Source organism: Phallusia mammillata, chromosome 4 (assembly GCF_965637545.1).
Source record: "Phallusia mammillata chromosome 4, kaPhaMamm4.hap1.1, whole genome shotgun sequence".
Taxonomy (NCBI): Eukaryota; Metazoa; Chordata; class Ascidiacea; order Phlebobranchia; family Ascidiidae; genus Phallusia; species Phallusia mammillata.
Genome location: NC_137255.1, coordinates 18,740,348 through 18,755,196, shown reverse-complemented (window position 1 = coordinate 18,755,196; position 14,849 = coordinate 18,740,348). Strand labels below are relative to the sequence as shown.

Here is a 14,849-nt window from a genome sequence, read left to right as displayed (position 1 = left end):
TGCAGATATCTGTGGGAAATTTGATCCGTCAGATAGTTCAGTGGTCTACTGCTTGCCATGGTATTTAATACGGTCCGTCGAGCTAACCTTCAAAATATGAAACAAATGTTCACAAACAGTACAGCATTGCCACAAACTCTCAAATCATATGTACTTCAGATTTTTTATTTTCTTCAGCAAGCTCTAAACTCCTTTTCAATGGTCAAGTACGTGAAACCTTCCAAAGTTTTCGATAATCCTCTTTGCTTGTTAGGGAATCCCAAAAAACGTCTTTCAGAGCTTTAATTGTTCAGTAGTGTCGATCACCGTTTTACAACTGTTTCAAACTCTACATCATGACATCGACCGTTGATTCTTGGACTTTGTTTCTTTACATTGGAGCAAACGGGTTTGTTTTTGCTAAAACAATCTCTTCTCTTCAATTACCTTATTTCTCCTGTTCAATAACATCAAGTGGTTTCTTGAACTTTGTACAATAGTCGATAAACAAATAGAAAGTTAATGTCAACAGTCAACTGCTGCAGTTAATTGCAAAACAGTCACTTGTGCAATTGCAGTCTATTCAGTTTGAAATGTCTCTTGTGCGCCGCTAACGGGACAATAAACGTATGCAGCAGAAAACTAAAAGTGATAGTTGGTTTTGTGTGCTGCAAATCGCAATGTGTCGTTAGATGGCGCATCACAGTCATACAACGGGGGACCTAACCCATATACAGACACAAAAACTGGGATTTGTCCTCGCGAGCGCCATGAGTTCGAACTTTAGAAAAAACGCTGTTTTACTGCTTATAATTGTCAACAGGAAAAAATGTTGATTACTGCTCATACTAGGTTAGGCGCATGCACGGCCCATGCATAAACATAAAAAATCCCGATCAGTTTCAAACCTCGTGGAAAAGTTGATTAAAAACAAAACGTGATCAATCGGTATAAAGTGCACCGGTTGCGTTTAATAAAAAGAAACGCGGTTGGATTTCGAATTTAGAAGCATTTTGTAAACGCCCACCATCGAAATATTGTCCATCCACTAACTGGTTTTGACATCTATATTTAACACGAAGTCGTTTCACTTTTTGTATTTGCAACAAAGTGATGGCGTTGTTCGGACGCATGCATGGTAACGTAAAACAAAGCCGTTTTAATATAACTTTATAGCCACGTGTGCTCCACAGTTTAAATACATTTGAAAGTACAGGCTGCGAGGGCCTAGACTGTAAATGTAAGTATTAATTTTATTGGTACACAAACTCTTAGACTGGCAGTAAAGGCAGATTCGCCCTACTTCATAAAAAGTTTGTTTTTGTTTCATATGTTTCCTAGGATTTCGTGGTTAAAAATCACAATCTGACAAGTTAAACAATTACCTTATTGCTTTGAATTGTAGCCAAAGTGTAAGAGACAGCACGCAAAAGCAAATATTTGCTATGGGTCGTATCATTTGGGTCAATGGCCGACAAACAAAAAGAGTTTATTGCAGACATGTGCGCAAAGAACGAGGATTTTGGTCATTAAACCTTGTTTTTTGTCCCCATAGTTGACAGTTTAGCAAAGGCAGGTTTTAAAAAGCGGGACAATTTTGAAAATTCAGTTTCCAAAAACTAGACACCGTGCCTTATTTTTTGTCATAATAAATTAAATGATTTTTAGTGCAGAATGCAGTCTGACTGCAAGTAGGAGTTTCGTGTTTTGTTTGTGCTTACTACAGGTAGGACAAGATGTAGCATGCATGATCAAGCAATGCAATAATGCGCTGCAACAATCTCAACATTCTCGTAGCAGCAATGCTTTTCTTGGAAACTCTATGCGAATTCACGCAAAGCTCGCCAGGTACCCAATGTGTGGAGAAAACATAGCACGAAGATTGTTGAAAAGTATACGTTTACTTTTTGGCAGAAATTACGGCAGTTCAATACAGTGTAAAGGATTTTATCATTGAGATTCAATGGAAGACTCCGGATTGGTGGATAGACAACGGCACATACCACGTAAAATCATGGTATATAGTTCTCAGATTCTTTCCCTAAAAACGTCTGCGTCTAAAACCGGCATTTCCAAATGTTTTTAACAAAGACACATTGTTGAATTTTTAAAGACTCCGTATAGCCAAGCATTTATAAATAGAGGCAAACGGTTTACAATTTGTTAGCAAAAGTTGATATCCGAACTTTAGAATCTTTTTACAACCGTTGTTGCATATTTTTTCAGCACGAATAAATGTGAATACTCGAACCGATGGATTACAGAAAAATGTCATCTGCACATTAACGAAGCGACGACCAGATGCACTTTGCCATTCAATCCAATCAGACGTAAATTATCAGATTTAAAAAACACGTTTTGTTAAAACGGGAAAAAACTAAAACTCTTATGTTATCCCCAGGGCAAATAAAAATCAACGGTTGTTTGGCGAAAACTGGTAACTGCCCTGGGAAGACTTGCGAAACATGTACAAGCTTTTACCACCTAGACTTCATCGATGTCATAAACGAAAGTAAGAAATCTGGTTGTTAAACACACGAAAGTATGTAACCCACATTTGTATTATAGGCAACTTCACTGCACCAAACATTTCGGTGCCCGACTTCGGACCCAACCACGCTACAATTTACTCAAGGTTGCCTTCTCCCAACTTCATGGAAAATAACAACCAAGTCGTTCACTCGGCAATGATAGTGGAACGTAAGATTTAAAGATTGCCAGTTTTTTAATCGTAAAAATACGTCTCAAAAGGGTTTTGTTTTTAAGATGGAAACTTCACATGTGAGACTCATCCGTTTACTGCGTATGTTAACAAAACCACGAAGATAATCGGAGTATCTTACGAGCAGGTGTTAAACACAACATTTGCAAAAGACAGTTTGAAATATAAAATGTAAACATCTCCGCTTTTTAGCAGCTTAACGATCCGGAGGCTGGCACAATGCGATGGAAGGTAGAAAATTTGTCGCCCGGCACAGAATATTGCGTATCAGCTACATATCGTAGCGGGTTAGATTACGAGCCAGGCTACTCCAAAAGTTCCAGTAGGGAAGCAAGAGCGGCTTTTCACACTACGAGCCTAACGTTGCTGGACACGAAACCTGCTACTGGTACACGTAATTATGTGTTTAACATGTTTTTACTAAACAAGTTGAGATATGTTGAAAGGATCTTTGCATCCAAATTCTGAGCCAAAATCAGCAATATTTTTCAGGAAACATGGTTAAGATGGTTGTATTAGTCACAGTTTTGGGTGTATTGATTATTGGCCTGTTGACAATCGGATTGTTTCGAGCATTGAAGGCGATAAAAGATTTTATATACGTTCCCGTCCCGGAATCACTGGTAAGACATTTTGCTTAAAGTCTCTTGTTGTCAAGTTGTTTCCTGAATTCGTAATCGGAATTTAAGGTCAAAGTCATGGACAAGGAGCCGCAGCAAAACTGGATTTATACAGAAGAGCTTCGTAATTCAACTGACAGGTAAAAATTGACTGCTTCGTTAAGACACTCGTGTCTCACAAACTGCTACATTTAACAGGGAAAGTCTGACAGAGACAATTAATCTACAGAAACTTGTCCAAGAAACCGAAACAGGTAAGGATATACCTAACATACGTATCCAAAAATCCTTTTGGATATCCAAAAATCCAGTGTAAAATCCCGGTCTACGATTTGTATAGACTTAGTTTGAAGGTTTCGCCGGTGTATTAAGATCACAACCGGCTGTTATGCTACCAGTAGGTATTGACTTAAATCTTAAACTGCACTTTATTTATTATACGAGATATGGTTCTTATCAACCATCTGGAAGATATCTGTGTTGTGAGTGTTGACAACCGGTAGCTCAAACAATATGTATGTCAAATTTCGGTTACAGCTTGTCGTAAAACTCATACCGACTTTACGACAACGTTTGCTTTAATTAAAGATACAGCGCTAAGATGTAGAGATGGTTCCACATGTTTATAAAAACTATACAATTTTAACAGAAAAAGTGGTCGTTGAACCGGACCATAGCATTTCTCGGTCCTCTTCGGTAAGCTATATTCGAAGAAGGGTGGGGAGCGAGGAAACAGATGATTTATTTTCGGCGGATTTCGTAACAAACCGTTCCGTAACGGATCACCACCAGGAAACATCGCTTTTAAGCACACGAACAGAAGACGAAAGGACTTCGTTGACAGGCTCCCACCATATGGCAACATACGATAGTGAACATTCGGAGCTTACAGACGACCTACCCTTGCCGGGTCAATATATTTCCAAATAACGGTTAAGTTAGTGAAAAATCCAATGAATAATGTATGTTGCATTAGATTTTTTATTGAACATCAGAGACTTTCGAATTGACATTTCCAAAGATGTACATATATGTGTTCATTGTAGTACAATTTCGTTCTCATGCTGCTTGTCTGTAGTCGTATCATGCATTTTTGTGTGTGGTCACACCATGCGTTTTTGCCACACGATAAATACACCAATAGATCATTAGTTGCGCAAAAAACAATCGTGGTAATAAAAAAACTGAGAAAATAGGTAAAGCGTACAACACAGATGCCGACCTCTTTATATGATGGATGTATACGGTTAAGTGCAAGAATATATATTTCGTTTCATGGTTGTTAGTAATACGGCGATTCCCCGTTCCAGTCAACATCGGCTCCAGGCCATTTTGTAAAAAGACAAAGCTCAAGTGAAGGTTGCTTCTTTTCGATTTCCTCCTCGTCATCCCAGATTGTAACCTGACGATCAGGGTTCGTCACACAGTCGGCGCGTGTACGGGTGTCTATAAAACGGATGTTGGGTTGTGAAAAACACACACACACACACACACACACAACGGATTCCTTAAATTTTAGGCGTTAAAACGAAGTGTGTGTAAAGAAGTGACATTTTTGTATTTGTGAGTGCTTTGTTTTAAAAAGCAACAAAACATGTGAGAAACACTATACACGGACTTGAAGAGTAATTTAATCATAAACAAATGACATAAAGAGTAATTATGTTTATTATTAAAATGAAACATGTATTTTTTGAAAAAACAAAAATAATTTACTAAATCTTCCTAAAAATTGTCTATTATCTAAAATTGTCTGATAGTCATGAAGTTGGTGTCCTTGTTATTTATAATTTAACTGCCTCAGGTGAATCCTAGCACATTGTGTCTCACCTAAAGTAAGTATGGTCTCGTCCTGCTGAGTAAAATGTCCGTTAAAATAATGCAGAGAGAAATATCGCTCGGTTTTCCAATCTGTCACCAGATCACGGGCAGTACAAAAAATTATTCCGAACGTGCCGTTGACCTGTGTCATCCAAATAGGAAAGGAAGGAGTTTTGAGCATGCTCCCAACCTGTGGGAAAGTATGAAAACAATCAAACTATATTTAACACACGTTATACCAAATATTTTTTGGCTAAATGTGAAACTTTGGAAACTAAACTCTTTTGATAAAATATTGTAAATCATTAACGTTACAATGAAAACGATTGCGTTATGTCACTACTAACAAACATGTTGGGGAATACATTCATCATCATAAAAATACATTTACATTTACTCTTGTGTAAACAAATTGAATAAATGCATCTAGAATTAGCAAATGTACTAGGCGTTGAACAACATGTTCAAATCAATAAGATATGTGTAAAATGTTTTAAACCGATCACATTTGTGTGTGGAATAATGACGTATTGATTGAAATCTTCAAACACTATATTTTGAATAACTTGAGGCTTTCAGGCGACATGAAGTCTATTTCGCTGATGGGTTTATGTGTCAACCAATAGTTTAGTGTAAATCTCACGGCACTTTGCAAACAACGTTAAGTAGACACATAAATTCCTTTTGAGAAAGTAAAAAGGTTAAGTGTCAGAAGATGTTGTAAAATAAATGCCACTTTCTTCGTTAACTCCTTTTTATGAGGCTAGTCATAAAAGATATGTGTCTTGGTGACCTAATAAAACTACATGAAAACATTTCCTAAAAAAATAATTTGAGTTTGCTGTTCAAGAAATATTTTTAGGCGATCAGGTGGTAACATTTTTTCACCTCCGTGCGTCTTTTCTCGTGCTCCTGTTTGTTAAAGTACAAAAATCCGATATCGCTTCTGCCTCTGATTCCAGGCAAAGGATGCTCAAGAGGCTTTCCTTTGTTGTCTGTTCTTATCACGCCGTTATGAAGATAGGGAGCCGCGTTGCCGGTCAGCACAAGATTGACCAGAGCCTGTAACAGTTAAATACCGTCATACAAAACTTGGACTGTCATTCATTCAGTTGTTTGTACATTGTCGTAGTTTCCTTTAGCGGAAATGCTTGGAAATTTTTACCTGTAAACTTGAAAAGTGCAATGTTGTTGCGGCAGAAAGTTTACCGAAAATTGCCAAATAAATCGATTCCTAATTAACCAGATACAAGGAGATTTGATGGTAGCTTCATGAAGATAGTGTTGTTGCCAAGCATATTTTATACACTTTCCCTTTTGCTTAACCGGCAGTTGTACATAACCCTTTTGACATATCGAAGTCTCATTCGGGGTGCCTTCATCGGGCACGCACTACCCAACACAGTCGTTCTTATGGCATCATCAGGTGTTGGCTAGTGTCATTACCCTGATGTAAGTTCACATACAATAGTTTGTCATTTGACGACACAATGGTACACTTATACTCAATGCCGGCATTGCAAAGTTTAGTGATTTGTTATATAGGAACTTGCCTGTGTAGATCGAGCGTTTTCGGTTAACAAGGCGTCCTGCCTTCGTCCCATGTCTTTCTTTATAACCTCGCAAGTTCGCGAAAGCACCATACTGTACAGTAACAGCACACCTCCAGGGTAGGCGCGATTGCAAAACTGTTGACAAAAAAGTTCTCGTATAATTGCAAATTGCATTGAACCACAAAGCACAAAACACTCGCTTACATAGTGAACATTTCGACGCATAAACTTCCGAAGTTCGGATTTTGAATGCATCGTGTACAACCACAGCTGTTGATATACGATTCAGAGTTAGATACAATATGTTAGAAGGGGGGGATGTTTTTTTACAACAAACCTTTTCCGTAAAGCCATCGGCGACAAAATAACCTTTCGTTTTAAAGCAAGGTTCTTGGCCAACTAGGGTGACGACCACGTGACGTTTATTCTCACCACCATTCCCGCTGTTTTCCTTTTGTTTATTCAGAGGAGTGGCACATTTCCATATGATGTCAACGAACGCGTCAACCGTAGCGTTTTCCTGCCCCACTGCCGACGGTTTAGGAGAACTTTAAACAAACAGGTAATACTAAATTGAGATAAAAATCAACACGCCGTAGGCATTGGATTCTTGCGGTAGAAAACAAACAGTTTATTTGGTTATTGACGTTTCTATGAACAAACACTAATATAAAGTCGAATGCAAGATTTCAGTACGCCAGGCCTATTGAAGAAGTTGCACCGAATTAGCCGGTCACTATGTCTGCACCGACGCTTCGGGGCTGATCCCAGCTATTGATCTGTGTCTGAACCGAATACAAGATTAAACTAAGCTAGCTTGACAACAGGTAAGGTGTAAAACAACGTACGACTTTCCGAAGTAAGCAGATGATTCCTCAGAGATTTGCTCTGACGAGAAGAGCAGACTCTTCAACACATAACCTTGTACTCCAAGAGTCAACGCACGAGGACCAGGCTGTGAACAAAACAAGTGTTATGCTCACTGTTTAAGTATGTTTCTTGTTCACAGAAACACAAGCAATAAATTTGAATAAAGTGTTATTCAGCTAGCCAATCCTCGAAACAATAAAATTAAGGGAACATCTTTAACATCTTTTTTATTGCATCAAGACACTCATCAATATATCTACCGCAAAGTTGTAAACGGGAGCATAATTAAGGATCCGAACTTGAAGGTTAAAAAAATACAAAAACCCGACCCGAAATGAAATCATGACAAAAAATGTGGCATAATCAAATCAGGCCAGAACCAAGCCCTTGGTATTTAAACTCGATCCCACCTACACTTACCGAAGAAGCATCCAACCCATATGGGATCTTTGATTTGGGTTCGCGAAATGCGAAGTGGAATTTCTTCCAGTCCGTGGTGAAAGATTGTGTAGCATAGCCAAGAACGACAGCTCGTAAGTTCTGCGCCACACGAAACATAGGTAAACAATGCGGTAAGTTAAGAAACACAATCTGTACCTACACGAGCTGTGGCAAGCTCCACAGGAAAACCAACGATACGGGTTTGTGTTTGAGGTCCTTTCAACGGCACTTTAAAATCGTCAGTATTCCGTTTTGGCACTGTAATTGTCGGCGGCTGCGTGTGTAGATAAACAGTAATTTAGTACTATTACATGCCTGGTTTATAAACAAAACATTTGCTCACCGGTGACTGAACACGGGGAAGGTTAAATCTGCAAAGAAATTGCAAACGTTAAGGAGGATTTACTGAGTGAAAAACACAGGTTACTTTACTTACCCATCGTCGAAAAAATTGGCTAACTTTGCTAAATTCCGACTCTGATTCTTGTTTGCTCTTTGCACTGAAAGCGGCTCTTTCCTCTGCATCATAAACTGTACATGTGCAATGCAACTGATTTAAGCAGGAAAAATAAAACAAACTACTGAATCATTAAAAGACTGGCAACTCAGGTAAGGTACAAGTAAAGCAAGCTGTTATGTATCCGATAAATTTATATCAAACTCAGCAGCATATGTATAAGTGCTCAACTAAGTGGGCCCGAGAGCAAGTCAATATTTATCTTAACACAATGTTTCGTCGTGGTTCGCTGCGCCGACCTTCCCGACCCAAGTATTGTTACATCACGAAACCCGATCAGGCTTCTATTGTCAGCGCGAAACATTCGCTCAAGTAAAGTCATGATTTATTGTCAACACAGGCGACATTGTTCAATGCGCCAAAAAGGGCGGTGAAAACCACAACCAAACCAATGATGCGACTTGCTTCATGTCAGTCGGCCAAACCGATTAGCTATGTGACGAAGTTTTTAAGTTAATGACGTTACGTAAACCCAAGCACACTCAACCCTCAGTAACAGGTTTTACACATTTCGAAAAAGTAATAGAATTGGTAACAAGTGTACCGTAACGCAGTAAAAATAAATTTAGGATCATGGTTGAGAGCGGAGCTTTATACCACAGCATGAAGTAAACCAACTATCCAATACAGCTTATTTGAATATTAAATAGTGCAAAAGATGAAAAACATTAGGAAAATAAGACGAAAATTCGATTAGAAGAATAAAATACGTGTTAATGGCCCTGCCAAATCACACAGCACCAATAAATACGTAAAACAAGTTATTTGGGGTTTGTTTTTAGGTGATTTCGACTTAATTCTTTATCTGACTTAGCGAGGTACACAAATATGTTTCGGGAAAAACAGACAGCTTGAAAAACGTTGCACGAAAAAAACACAATGGAAAGTAAACGGTTATGGAAAATTTAAGTGCGATGCAAAGATGTTGTTTCGAGTACGATACAGAGGTTAAAAATCTGCTGTAGCTTCACCGACCAGTGGAAACAATTGGTGCACACAGTTGTAAGTTTGCAAGGCATATATAATAAAGTTCTCATTAAAAAATGCATGATTTGTCAGGAAAAAGTTCACATTTCATATGAGGAGCGATACAGCTACAAAATAGCGAAATTAACTTAACGTTCTCGATATAATAGGTACAAGAACAGTGGCAAAAAACATTGATAAATAAAAAAGAAAAGAGCAAGACGAGCCATGTACTGCATATATCGAAATAACCAACGCAGTTTATCGCTGGATCCAGCTCGATGCTAGCTGTACGTGCCTTTCCGCTTCTTCACAAGTGCTCTGTTCCTCTTTGGCCAGTTCATTCACATGACAGTCTCTCTCGTGCCACCTAACGGACAAGGAATGCTCGGGCGCGCGAAAAACATCGAGGCCGGAAGTGAGTGCTTTCTCGAACAGATCTTCACCACTGCACGAGAAAGTACAATACATAATAAATTGAACTGGAGATGATTACATATTACGTGTTGAAAGAGTATCAAAACTTTAGCTGTTAATAATTGTATCTCACTTCTTGAAAACCGGTTTTAAAAAATTATGTTTCAAGCCCAAATGGTAGTTTTGTATGCGTACTTCGATTTTGCTCAAAAATAAAATGGTCCGCGATATTATTTTTACTGGGGCGGTGGTCCATGGCCTGAAACAGGTTGAGAACCACTGCACTAGAGTTACGACAAATTTCGTATAGTGTGTTAAACGGCTGTTTTGCGCACTTTATCGCAGATTCCTAAGTGGACTTAGCAACAACTCGGTTAAAAAGCTCTGCATTTCATGACAAAAAACACATCTTGAAAATATGAATAATGTCACATAAAACCAGCAACATCTTTCACAGCCTACCTGGCAAACGCTTCGCCCCCGCACGCTCGTATTAGATCCTGCTTGTATCCACAAAATAAACTGTAATCAAATGATCTCCAAAATCCCGAAGTTTTTGACACCTCTTCACCTTCCTGTAAAGTTCGCAGCGTTACCGGATTTTTAAAACTTAATATAATGTATTACTGTAGTGAAATTGATTACCGTATTTTCCAGACGTTGAAAAGGTGCAGGGAAATACAACTGCTCGCCGGGAATGGTGTTTAAACGTGCATGGTGGAGAAATTCAGGTTGCATCTATTTAACAACATGAAAGACGTTTGTTGTACTTGTATGTATATTTTACAAATGCAACGCCACGTTTATGAGTACATTACATTTGCTATGATACCGGTGTGCGAAAACGCGCAGGTTATTGGTACAGAATGATGTGTTTATATTGGGCGCTACACTGGGCCTAAGGATAACATTTAATGACAATACAAGTGTTTTTCATTGTCACATTGTTAATGTTGGAGCTAGTCAAGATGAGTGCAATTATGTGGTAGAAAGGTTGGTCTGGTTTGTTAGTAAACAAAACGTCACTGCGTGGCTTAGAGACATTGTCCAGCACTCCTACAAATGAAAAGATGTGTTTTTTCTACAAGACTTTCTCATGGTCTGAGAAAGTGGCCCTCTATTCTTATTTGCTTGGCTAAAGGCTGATCAAAAAATATATAAAAGTATGTTTGGTACATACCAGCATAAAAAGGTTTGTTGAACATATAAGAGTGTCAGCAGGCAGAGCTCTGACAGCCAATGCCACACCTTCAATGTGAGAAAAGGGTTTGTTGCCACCATTGATCCACCTATGAAAGCAATAAATCATAAACCCAGCACACACAATAAACATTACATAAAATGAGTTAATATACTAATCAACCCTTGATATGTCTATTCTCCAAGGAGTGCCTACATTGATATCACACATGTACAGTTTGGTTTCACACCTGAGTGATAACTCTGGGTACTTCTGCTTGTATAAGTTTAGTAGCTTTAGAGTTTCAGATTTTTTCTCATCGAAGTTGCTGGGAGGATCAGTCTTGGTTTGGTACAAAACAACAAGAAGTGCTACATTTTGTGCTCGGTCCACAGACATGCAAGACTGGAAAAATAAGAAATTTTGTCTATACACACATGTTTTCATGTTCTGTTCGTCATAGAAAAACCATGGTGGATTGACAAACACCAGAATTTGATGCATTTTTATGAGACATAAAATCCTAATGAAATGAAACTTCCATAAGATAAATAGTAACCTGTTCAAACATTTGCATAAATTCTTTGAAATCCATTGAGCCATCTTGTAGTGGAAGAATAAAGTTGACTTTGACATTAGGGGCAAATTGTGTTTTGATTGATCTCATTCTGTCATATGGCTGATCAAAACTGACAGTTGCAATCTGCATCCACAATAAACATTTTTTTTTCAAATTGAAATGTACACAAAAAATGTAAACTTACATCCTCATCATTTTGTTGAATATCAACCATGTATTGATAACCAACACCTGGTACAACACGACGAAAAATAGTGCTGGTTTTCAGTACCAAGTCTGTGCCATATTTCACCTAAAAAGTTAATAACAACATCAGTCAAATGTTAAAATATTGAGGAGAAGTCTTGAAATGGTAAAATGGCAGTAAATAGTGGGGATAGTGAAATGTGTATCTCACAAAGTGTTTACCTTTGCTTTCTCAAGGGCCATTGCTTTGACCTTATCCAGCACAATTTCATCAGACTTTGTTAATGTACGACTGGGCTCTGCTTCATCAGTGGAATAAACCAAAGTTGGAGATCTTTCATTGGTTTCAATCCGTTCCCACGAAATCACATCACCATGCTGATATCTGCAAAATATTAGAATTGTTTCTTCCATTGATAAAATGTGAAAAAACGTTTATGAATGCCTACTTGTTTTCATTTCCATGGCGGCCGAGAATAAGCCTGTCATCTGCCATTCCCCCTTCCTTTACCAAAACTCGGTCCATGCTTTGTATGATATTGTGGTAATATTCATTGAGCCTTTAAGTATATCAACAGTAAAATTGGGACATAGAATTAGAAAATATAAAGTTGAAAGAACTTACATAGCTGTTTCATTTAGCCTTTGTGACAGCGAGAAGTGGTGGACTCTATAAAAGGCAGTAGAGTCTTGCATTGGGTGAATTGAAATGCTGTCCTTGTAAGGATTATCCTCAGAGTAGGGATCGATTAGCTCGGTTCCTCCAAGATCATAAAACAAATTCTAAACATGTAAGTAAGGTAATTAAGCTTGTCAACATAAAAAGCATGTAAAAGAAAATTTGTCTTTTACCTTTGTGGAAAATACACAAGTCATGTTAAGAAATCTGAGGGCACAGCGGGCGAACTGAAGACCTGATGGAGTGCTGCTGCTTTGATACTCACTCTGACACACAGTAATATAAGGACACATTTTCTGAAGAGCGTGTCTACTGAGAACAAACCCAGGACCGGTTGAACAATAGTGGTCAGGATCATTAGTGTATTGCTTGTCTGCAATATCCGTCACAATTTTGTGTCCTATATATAAAACATTGTTGATGAAAAAATCAATTTGGCAGAGTAACAGTACAGTTTTCAAATAAAATGAAATAAAACAAATGTTCCATTTTCGGCAAAAGTTGACATTTTTACCAATTGCTTTTTATATCGATATGTCAGCAAAACAAACAAGCTCACCTATCCACAAAGTGTGTGAATCATCTAGTCGTTTCGTAAAGTTAAGTAGAAAGGGTAAACGAACATAAGTGTTGCTGTTTACAATAAAAAAATGATGGTGGGTGTCAATATGCTCACTGCACAGATTGTTGATTACTTCATACAGCATTGCTGCTGATATTTCACGAGGACTTTTTGATGCCACTGTGACAAATACAGCATGATCAGTAACCCTAGAGAAAGTTATAAACTGCAAAAACATTTTATAAGTACCTGAGACATGGTAATTTTTAATGTCAGCAGATTTAGCAATGTCAACTCCCATTGGTGAATACACGCCAATATCTCCAAATCCTTTGGTCACCCAATCTTAATAGAAGACATAGTAAAAAGTTATTTTACAACTGGCAAAGTTAAAATAATTCATACCTTAACAGGAAAAATACTGCTTAGAAAAAAACAAAAACAAACGTACCATTGCCATATGTTTTTCCAATTAGTGGTATAAAAGTAGATGTAATGGCAGAGGGATTGACAATGGCAATGTACACCTTTTTCTTCAGTTTCAGTTCTTGAGTTAGATAGCCAGGAATGTGCACAGGTGTCAGATTCATCTCCCAAGCAGGATTCTGAGGTACATGAAACAGAACTGAATGAAAAGTTTTGGTCATGTATGCCGAAATGTGTTACCTCGATTGATGGGATGTCAGCTTGAACCTCAATGGGTATTGTCATGTTACCTACATCTTGGTTGTTTGCATTTGAGCTGTCTTGTAAGAACTTTCTTTCAATCACCTTTTGATCCTCAACTGTTAAACAAAACATTAGTTGCAAGCTCTTTTTCAAATTATTGTCAAAAAATATTGTGTGGTTAACAATTTTGCATTTCTTTAAAGAACGATTTAAGCCTAAAAGTTTTGTAGATAAAACTATTTTATTTCTTTACCAAGTTATAAGTTGTCTAGTTTCAGGAAACAAAACCATATTTATTTACCATGAAATTCCCTTTGCTGCTCGTGAGAATCAATATGAGCTATGTTTCCTCGCTCCTTCAAATTTACTTTATCATGATGTGTATCTGTCCAGAATTGGTTAAACAAGGCAGGCGATTCAAACACCAAAAATAAAACGATTGATATCAATATCCCACAAGCAATGCCGAAACAAAATGGGACAAAATTATGTCCGAAACAACTCTTGTTTGCCTTCATGTTCTGTAAAACATAAATGAGCGCTATATAGACCACAAATATAAACCAGTATTGCTCTTCCAGTAGTTTTGTTATAAATAATCGACGTTTCAACGTCCGGTATAATTAAACAGGCTTAAAGAGCAATATTCATTTACTTTATACATTATGCCTGGCAGCAATAGCTTATTTTTCACTACAAATATTACACACATATTCACATAATCATAATCATCACTTTATGTATAAATATAAAGCTAGTGCGCGTAACAACAAAAACTTAAATACAACTTACCCTCACAGCAGAAAAAACAATCACCGTTACCGTCGTGTAAACAACTTCCAGATTCGTGGCAAATTTTCGGATGAGCATTTTAGAAAACTTCCATTGCGGGTATTTCCGTAAATTTAACATGTTCAATGTTTGAAAATATTTTTTGATGAATCACAACAAGCAGGCGAAATTAAAATTATTGTTTTGTTTAACTATCTTTAAGTTTGATTGCAAGTCCAACAAACTGTGAACGAAGATAATGCGAATGTGAATATGCCTCTTTCTTCCCCAGACCCAGACCCCAAGATACCTCACC

The 14,849-nt window shown here is 37.7% G+C and overlaps 3 protein-coding genes across 6 annotated transcripts; 1 reads left to right on the top strand and 2 right to left on the bottom strand.

Moving 5' to 3' along the window:
• The first annotated feature begins 1,616 nt into the window (after positions 1-1,616).
• On the top strand, positions 1,617-4,388 carry LOC145225273 (uncharacterized). Of its 3 annotated transcripts, none has more exons than XM_080091966.1 (11): positions 1,617-1,827; positions 1,894-1,996; positions 2,206-2,309; positions 2,381-2,491; positions 2,548-2,679; positions 2,746-2,828; positions 2,897-3,095; positions 3,194-3,324; positions 3,391-3,461; positions 3,520-3,575; positions 3,971-4,388. In XM_080091966.1, the coding sequence occupies exons 1-11, from the start codon at positions 1,746-1,748 to the stop codon at positions 4,249-4,251; spliced, it is 1,353 nt and encodes a 450-aa protein (XP_079948092.1). In that variant the 5' UTR covers positions 1,617-1,745; the 3' UTR covers positions 4,252-4,388. The 3 variants fall into 3 exon arrangements, with proteins under 3 accessions (XP_079948092.1, XP_079948093.1, XP_079948091.1); XM_080091967.1 differs by having other exon boundaries at positions 2,894-3,089; XM_080091965.1 differs by having other exon boundaries at positions 2,894-3,095.
• Positions 4,389-4,533: 145 nt separating this feature from the next.
• On the bottom strand, positions 4,534-8,758 carry LOC145225272 (inactive ubiquitin carboxyl-terminal hydrolase MINDY-4B-like). The gene is made up of 11 exons (XM_080091964.1): positions 8,443-8,758; positions 8,350-8,377; positions 8,167-8,280; positions 7,986-8,105; positions 7,544-7,650; positions 7,033-7,243; positions 6,900-6,965; positions 6,696-6,830; positions 6,031-6,204; positions 5,152-5,332; positions 4,534-4,767 (listed from the first exon to the last, which is right to left on the bottom strand). The coding sequence occupies exons 1-11, from the start codon at positions 8,532-8,534 to the stop codon at positions 4,604-4,606; spliced, it is 1,392 nt and encodes a 463-aa protein (XP_079948090.1). The 5' UTR covers positions 8,535-8,758; the 3' UTR covers positions 4,534-4,603.
• Positions 8,759-8,831: 73 nt separating this feature from the next.
• LOC145225269 (chondroitin sulfate synthase 3-like) lies at positions 8,832-14,788 on the bottom strand. 2 transcript variants are annotated; one of them, XM_080091960.1, is made up of 17 exons: positions 14,555-14,786; positions 14,064-14,283; positions 13,760-13,878; positions 13,545-13,698; positions 13,343-13,438; positions 13,091-13,273; positions 12,705-12,931; positions 12,478-12,635; positions 12,302-12,412; positions 12,075-12,237; positions 11,851-11,958; positions 11,646-11,789; positions 11,337-11,491; positions 11,087-11,195; positions 10,552-10,644; positions 10,369-10,481; positions 8,832-9,937 (listed from the first exon to the last, which is right to left on the bottom strand). In XM_080091960.1, exons 1-17 carry the CDS (start codon positions 14,672-14,674, stop codon positions 9,751-9,753), a joined length of 2,460 nt encoding a protein of 819 aa, XP_079948086.1. In that variant the 5' UTR covers positions 14,675-14,786; the 3' UTR covers positions 8,832-9,750. The 2 variants fall into 2 exon arrangements, with proteins under 2 accessions (XP_079948086.1, XP_079948085.1); XM_080091959.1 differs by having other exon boundaries at positions 13,091-13,438; positions 14,555-14,788.
• Positions 14,789-14,849: the final 61 nt, after the last annotated feature.

What these genes read in the sequence shown, in the direction of transcription:
- LOC145225269 (XM_080091959.1), bottom strand. Translation starts at nt 14,674, where the DNA reads ATGTTAAATTTACGGAAATACCCGCAATGGAAGTTTTCTAAAATGCTC. An exon ending in AGGCTAAATGAAACAGCTAT is followed by an intron (nt 12,413 to 12,477) that starts GTAAGTTCTTTC and finishes ATATACTTAAAG; the next exon opens with GCTCAATGAATATTACCACA. An exon ending in GGGGGCGAAGCGTTTGCCAG is followed by an intron (nt 9,938 to 10,368) that starts GTAGGCTGTGAA and finishes TTTCTCGTGCAG; the next exon opens with TGGTGAAGATCTGTTCGAGA.
- LOC145225272 (XM_080091964.1), bottom strand. Translation starts at nt 8,534, where the DNA reads ATGATGCAGAGGAAAGAGCCGCTTTCAGTGCAAAGAGCAAACAAGAAT. An exon ending in TTCCCCGTGTTCAGTCACCG is followed by an intron (nt 8,281 to 8,349) that starts GTGAGCAAATGT and finishes CTACACACGCAG; the next exon opens with CCGCCGACAATTACAGTGCC. An exon ending in CGAGACCATACTTACTTTAG is followed by an intron (nt 4,768 to 5,151) that starts GTGAGACACAAT and finishes TCCGTTTTATAG; the next exon opens with ACACCCGTACACGCGCCGAC.
- LOC145225273 (XM_080091965.1), top strand. Translation starts at nt 1,746, where the DNA reads ATGCGCTGCAACAATCTCAACATTCTCGTAGCAGCAATGCTTTTCTTG. An exon ending in ATTCACGCAAAGCTCGCCAG is followed by an intron (nt 1,828 to 1,893) that starts GTACCCAATGTG and finishes ACTTTTTGGCAG; the next exon opens with AAATTACGGCAGTTCAATAC. An exon ending in CTTCGTAATTCAACTGACAG is followed by an intron (nt 3,462 to 3,519) that starts GTAAAAATTGAC and finishes TACATTTAACAG; the next exon opens with GGAAAGTCTGACAGAGACAA.